Genomic DNA, 7,572 nt, shown 5'->3' with positions numbered 1-7,572 from the left:
AGAAAGACTACAAAAGATAAACCATGTAACTGAATTTTTAAACTCCAAGGATAGTGTTCATAAAAAGAAAAAATATAAGAAAGAACGCAGTTCGCGAGTCAAGCGCAAAAGAGCAATGCCGAGTGGACGGGCGAGCGACCCTTAGCAAAGAAATACTTCTTTTTAAAAAATGTAACCATAAAAGCAAAAGAAATATAACCTTAAAAGCAATAAATAATGCCAAAACATAAACTAAATAAAGCACAGACAGCTGGAGTGACGCAACAAATTTTGGAAGGAGTTGTTTTCTTTCCAACATAGAGATAATAAACATTGTTTTGAAAATTTTACATTGTATTCACTGTTACTATGGTAATCATTAAAACAAAAAAATTTCCATAAGAATAACATTGGAAGTTTGAAGACACGTGGGGCGGAGCCCTAAGGTGAATTCCAAAAATCCAAGTAGCCTATAACCTTTTCACGCATGTATAGAACAAAGAAAAAAAGCTTCATCGAAATCAGTGCACCCGTTTCCCTGTGAAAAGCGAACAAAATCACGTCCAAAACCGCACCGAAACACATTTTTGAGTGGTCGCCATTTTCTTTCCAAAAGGCGTATGACAGTTTCAAATAGCCTACTATAGCCTACTATACTATAATCGAAAACGGTGCACTCGTTTTCCCGTGAAAAGCGAACAAAAACACGTCCGCGAGCGTTACCGACAGACAGACAGACAGAAATTGAGATAAGGCTTGTTTCGGCTTCTCTGGTCTATGAAACGTGAAGATATGCAAAAAGTACACTATTCTAAACAATGTACAGACAAAACTCTTATTTTATTTATATAGAAGATTCGCAGCTGAAACTGGGGATCGTGTTAAAAGACTGTTTGTTTTTGAATATAGCTACATGAGGGCTATCTGCGCTAGCCATCCCTAATTTAGACTAGAGGGAAGGCAGCTAGTGATCACCACCCACCGCCAACTGTTGGGCTACTATTTTACCAACGAATAGTGGGATTGACCGTCACATTATAATGCCCCCACGACTGAAAAGTCGAGCATGTTTGGTTGGACGGGGATTAGAACCTGCGACCCTCAGATTACTAGTCGTACGCCCTAACCACCTAGCCACGCCGGGCCTATGTGTTAAAAGATATTTGGTGGGTTTAAACTTCAGACCGACCAATTTCAATGATGTGGATTTGTAATGTTTAGCTACTGGAAATGCATAAATTTGATGTTAAGTAATGTTCTTAAAGTGTGCGGGTTATTGGGCCCAGACAATTTTTGAAGCTATATCGGCAATTTTCTTATTACAATTTATCTAGAACTCTGTGAAAGGTGTGGTAATATATCTAATGTTGTTTTATTCTGAACTTTTTAACATATTTGTTAAAGTTATACTTTCTTCTCGGGCAACAATTACAAGGCTTCGAATATGCTGCCTTACATGAAACGTTGAGCCAGTCAGAATTTTATTGTGAATTTACCACATTACACGAAATGACTTAATAGTTCCGCCGGTAACATAATGATTATCAAACGCAGATGGAATATAACAAAATAGTGAATAACCCATGTAGAGTAACTAATTCAGTTTTATGAGGGTTATGGATCAACTTCATTCATTATTTTCTATTAATTATTTTAAAAGCGAAATTTCTAACACTATGAAACGGAATGTGTTGTTCTACAACCTTTTACTACGAAAGAAACATCTTCTTGTCAAACATGACATTTTGTAGTGGCAAACGGTTTCCAGAGTGTTCCAAGCCAGCATTTCCAGCGTCACAGTCTCGCAATTCTTGAACGGTCTACGAGTCAGTGTTGTGCAATCAATACTGGAACAAAAGATCTGAACGTTCATCAGATTCGGGCAGTAATCATTTGTGATATGGGTATAGCTATTTACTCCAAAAGTTAATGAACTTCGGAGGTATTTTGGTATCGCATATATATATATATATATATGCTCATATATAACAATCATCCGAATTTGTCCGAATTTTCTTCCGTTTGAAACCAGCAACAAAAGCCAAATAACAATAAGCCTTCTTTCAATTGCCTCATTGTCTATGAAACATAGTCCTACGGATTTAAGGTATGATATTCTGAAAGGGAATTAATGGTCATCAACAAAACCATTTATACATAGTAATCTTTAATTTTAATTGAAAATCATTTGGAATCTGTACATATGTACCTTCTTCCCAATTAAATAAGAAAGATAGACAAGTAGTAATAGGTTTGTTCGCATATTGCAGGGAAGGAGGGATTTCTAAGACTTAATATATTAAACATAGTAAGCTAGCTTTTGCATGCTGATGTTTAACGGTGTTTCTAGAATAACGGAACACATTCGGATAATGATAACATATATAAATCTATACTTATTATTCCTTTCATCCTAATGTTTATTTGCTGCGTCGTATACATCTACCAGTGGGTTAGCAATGGTTTGTGAATGCAGTCTAATTCACAAGTTTAGTAAGTGTTGCCTTTTAGTAATCGATTGACTTTTCATCATCTTTCTAAATTCGTATAAATATGTAAAAAATGTATTTTTGTCTGTTCAAAGATAACTCATAAACGTCAGTTTTTAAATTGGTTCAGTAACAACCATAAGATGATAATTTCAATTCTAATGTCAAATATAGTGATACAATAATTTTAAAAAGTTCCATAAAAATCAGCTAATATTTTGATTGTGGTTTAATTCATTTAGGAGATATTTTTGCACAAAAACGCATGTGATATTAAAATTAATTGACAATAAAACTTATATCTTATGCAGGGTAGATATATATATAAGTATTTACATATATGAGCGTAAGTTAGAACGTAGTTTCTGTATACTATTTAGTACAGAGTGCTGTCATGCGGTAAATTGGATAATTCACTATCACGCCATATACGATACTACAGTGAATAGAATTATTTTTAGAACCGTTAGTATAGTTTCTTACTCCACAGAAAACAGATCTTTACATACTATGCAACATTTATATAATTTTTATCCTGTATTGAAATAAATGGGACGAATATCAATGCAATTAATTTTAACATCCGTCAAAATACCGTAAGAAGGATGTTAGTCCAAATCCCAGCGTTCATTTAACACTGCACTTAGAATAATTATTTTAAATTTTTGCTCCCATATGGTTCCAAAGAGATAGATCTTAGTCACTTGTGTCTTTTAGAAAGCTAGGTGGATAGCAAAGACGATTTTTTCTCTATATCATTGCCACTTCTGATCGTCGAGCCTATTTTGTATCTATATGTTTTCGTTGTTTCTAACTAATGGCTTACATTTGTAATATTGCACTAAAATAAAGGATTTTTGTTACACTAAACATGGAACAACAAATAGATTAGTTCAAACTTTACGATTACAGGCATACAACTAGTACTTCATTCACACTTATTACACATTATATTAATTGAAATTTTTGAATTCAATCTTTTCACACTTTTCCCAAATGTCTATGTTTGCAATTGGTATGAATATTGTGCTCTAAAAAATGTGTGAAATAAACAGAAAAATATAACAAATGTGCTAGCGAGAATGTTTTAGTTAAAGTTGTTTTTCTTATTTTACGTAGAAATTTAAATGAAGTGTATAATGGTTTAATTTCAATCTGTCCTCCAAATACAATACCGAACCTACGTCACGAATTTTACGAATCTTCACTGCTTTGAAGATCTTCAATAGCTAGAACAAGGAAGTGCAGTCATGTAATTTTGCGACTGTTAATATTCTTTTGTGGGATCACTAAATATGGAAATGTATGCAAATAAGTAACGAAATTTAATTTAAATTATCAAACCAATAGTTTTACAATACGTATTTTTAGCAACCTATGTGTCACAGTGTCAAAAATAGGATGGATAGTTTTCAAATTTGTGACTTAAGTATTCTTGCATGTTAAACAAATTGTTTGTAAGCTAAATCAAATTGCACATTTAAGTAGTTTGTCTCGTTAGCTGAAAATAGTTATAAGCATTTAATAGCTTCTTAAAAACAAGAATATATATTAGACTTACCTGAAACCATTCCAGGCAGAAACAAGGAGGAAATAAGCATAACCAGTGATGTCAGAAAGAGCATTATTTCGAAAGGAGTGACTATTCTTTGAGACTAAAATGGTAGAAGACTCGTGTTTGAAGACGGGTCGGGTCTATATAAGTATCCTTGTTTAGGTTTAGACAGAAGACTCTTAGTAGATCTATTCAAAACGTTACATTCCAAGATTACCGGAATTTTTTAAAAATTCCTTCATCATAAATCATTTATCCATATCTGGTTCTGTTTAAAAAATATATTTCAGTATGTAAGTTTCGTAAACGCAAGTTGATAAAAACAATTCTCTACGCTTTTGTTTAACGTATTTCACTTACACATATTTTCTATCATATTTCTTACTTACGTAAGCTAGTTAAATAGCCAACTTAGACGTAATATTCCAGTGGAATAATAAGGTTATATAATTGAATGAAATTTTCTTTCTGTCAAAAATAGGTTATCCTAAGTAATTTAATGAGAGAACTTATGTTCAAGTCACAAGATGGTCAACTATCACGTTATTCACGACATAATTCAATTATTCACGTGTTGACAAAGACCGTTTCCTCTAGACTACAACTCAGCGTTGAATCATACGTTCGTACGCACCGAGAATGTTTTATCTACACTATGATACTGTATACTGACAGGCTGTGGTCAAAACCCAAACGATTTGCTTTGCGATCCGTACCGTAATGTATAGGTTAAGTACATATTTTAGCACTAGCGCCCTCTCTAGGTAAAAGATATTCTTTGTGTGATTCTAAAATACAGTAAGATACACATATGACAAAAAATTACCTTAACTGTCATATTCTTAGGTTAAACCTGTTTCAGCTTTAACCGAGTTAAGCAGAAACTCATAAACATTGTTATCATGAACATTTCTTAAATTTCAATTCAGATTCCAACTTAGAAATTGAAGGCCGGAACTTTAGAAAGTCGACTGAGGATTATTGAAAATGAGATGAGCTGCTGGATTTTTATTAGAGACTCGATCTCTTTTATGGTCTAAACCTTATCACAATGTAAGTGAATATGGTAAAAGTTTTACTGTTTTATAATATTTAGATATTTTATGGTGATTATGCCAATACAAAATAACAGTTAATTACACAAAGCTGTAGCACTTTTTGATAACAATATGCAAACAAACATTACTTGTTTTATAATCTGTTGCTGAAAAAATAGTGAAATTTTATCTCTATTATCTCATATTGTTACACAATTTCTCTCAGAGGTATTAAGAACAGGTGGCGAAAATCACGATATTTAAAGTTTCGTACAATATTTTAACATATTTTATAAAAATACATTTGATTAGAATACAAATGAAATATAAAAAATGTCAGTAACACAATAAAAATCAACGTACTTGTTGCATAACTGTATTGTCAAATTAACACTTATATAACATTATATAAGTTATATAACATAACTTTCAATCAGTTTATTAGTTTAGAATTTTTTTAAAACTTCATCATTTATAGTTTGCTTTATTTTAAAATCATATTTATTTCTGATGCTTTGCTATATGAGTTATAAAATTAAGAATCTTTACTAATATAATTTTGTTACTTTAAGAATAAAACAAAAATGTTCTTCATTACTTCTCTTTGGCACTGATAAAACTCTGAGACAATTTATGACAAATGACAATGGAAAGGTTGTCGATGGCTCAGAAGAATTTCTGTTGTCTCTTTTCCAACCCTCAAATTGTTGTATTAAAATTCAAGTTTATCAAATACCGGTGGTTGATCTGTTTATTGTTTATAATACTAGCTAGAATAAATTTTCCAATACATTTTACGTTTTTCATTATTTTGACAGTTTTTTCTCCATTACCATTGAATTTACCTTAGACCCTTATTAATACATACTGATATTATATAGATTACAATATATAATTATTTTTTTGTGTGTGGTAATATCCTTACCATTTATAACAAGATAATGAACGAGACAACTATTTTACATCGATTTATGAATTGTGAATATTCTCTGCCTCAGAATGTATTATTGATCAGTGCAAGCTCTGTAATTATTGCAATAACTTCTAATGCTATGAAGCTCAAACATACTATAACCAAATATGTTTAAAGGTACAGTCTGAACATAAGAATTGACGATAAAGTTAGTTTAACACAATACATGGTTCATAAATTGCGTTGTGCCAGGCATGGATGAGATTTTTAGCATGTAGTGCTGCTTATTGGAAGGCCTAGTTAATCCTCCTATTTCGTTAAGAGTAGCCTTGTAAGCGGTGGGTGCTACTGACTGTTTTCCCTTTCGCTGATCTGTAGCACTTAATTAGAGATGTATATTTTGAATCTTGGGTCTCTGATTTGGCCATTTAGTTCATGTGTCGCAAAAGATGGCGTTCAGGCGGAAAACACCAAATAACTTATGTTGCATCATAGTTTCACTTGGGTTTTGAGATTTTTCTGAATAACTCACGTTAATTTGATAACATCAAAATACAAAGTAGACATAATAAGAAAACATAAGGGATCATCAATGCAATAGCTATGTTCATTCTGAATGGTAGGAATGAAATAATAAATGAATTGTCAACATGAAACACATCCACATATTCTATATATGTGGTTCAAAAGAACACGAGCGAAGCGGATTCTATAGAATAAATTTACCTATGTGTTTGTTCTCTGAGTAGGTTTAACTTTTTTCATCAGAATAAACCAGCAATGTAATTTTAATTGAATATGAAACGCTATTACTGGGATAATAAGAAAACATATTTGGTTGATTTTATGACATTACTTACGTTTTTTATGGTAATTAAAAAAATATATATATTTCATGATGTTTTAAATTACTTCGCAAATATATGTGCAGTCACTGTTCGATAATACATTATTATATGTAAAAAAAAGTTCCTTAACCTAAGTGTAGAGAAATATTAGTCGAAATATAAAAAGTTGAAACTTATGAATAAATACACAAGGAACGTTTAAGATTTGTGTTAGAAATATGTTACCTAGAACTGGAGCTGAAGTGGGCCCTATCCAGGCATAAAACAAACAGAAAGTAATAAAATTGAATCTGTGGACTTGCTTGATTTATAAGGTTATAATGAAGTACTTTATAAGGTTATTAATTATATTCTGGATTGTTCACTATCAATCAGTAAAGTAACTCGTAGAAGCACACACAAATGTATATATATATATGTCTGCTACAAAGTATTTTTTTTCTTTTTTCTTGTTTGTAATGATTTAAACATATATACAGGTTATTATTAGGACTGTTTTGGCTTAGTGGATAGCTTATCAGGCTTCTGATCCAACAGTCTTAGGCTCGAGAGGTAATGTCTGTGAGCACATTCCACAGTTTCAGCTGTGTTTGTATTGGACACTGGGACAGGAATTGGCAAAGTTGTGTAATAGCCGCCAAGATGACTAGGATGTCTTACTTCCCCCACTGTTGATGGTCTATAGAACAGCAGAGCATGAAGCCACTGGATACACTCCAGCAAAGCTGATGTTTGTTTGGGAACTTCGGTT

The 7,572-nt window shown here is 32.1% G+C and overlaps 1 protein-coding gene across 8 annotated transcripts in view; it reads right to left on the bottom strand.

Moving 5' to 3' along the window:
• LOC106468416 (Down syndrome cell adhesion molecule-like protein Dscam2) overlaps positions 1 to 7,572 on the bottom strand; it is a 247,618-nt gene that overhangs the window by 163,925 nt on the left and 76,121 nt on the right. The window contains exon 1 of one of the 8 annotated variants that reach the window (XM_022397434.1): positions 7,299 to 7,319. The exons of 6 other annotated variants lie outside the window; for them this stretch is intronic. Coding sequence is in view for 1 of the 2 variants with exons in the window: in XM_022397288.1 (XP_022252996.1) it covers positions 4,030 to 4,093 (64 nt within the window). In the remaining variant the exon portion in view is untranslated. Of the gene's footprint in view, positions 1 to 4,029; positions 4,677 to 7,298; positions 7,320 to 7,572 lie in introns of those variants that run through there. One more of the 8 variants, XM_022397288.1, reaches the window with a different exon arrangement.

The sequence above is a fragment of the Limulus polyphemus genome, unplaced genomic scaffold (genome assembly GCF_000517525.1).
Source record: "Limulus polyphemus unplaced genomic scaffold, Limulus_polyphemus-2.1.2 Scaffold3, whole genome shotgun sequence".
NCBI classification, from domain to species: Eukaryota; Metazoa; Arthropoda; class Merostomata; order Xiphosura; family Limulidae; genus Limulus; species Limulus polyphemus.
Note: the sequence above shows the minus strand (reverse complement) of the source record. Positions and strands in the feature narration are given on the sequence as shown.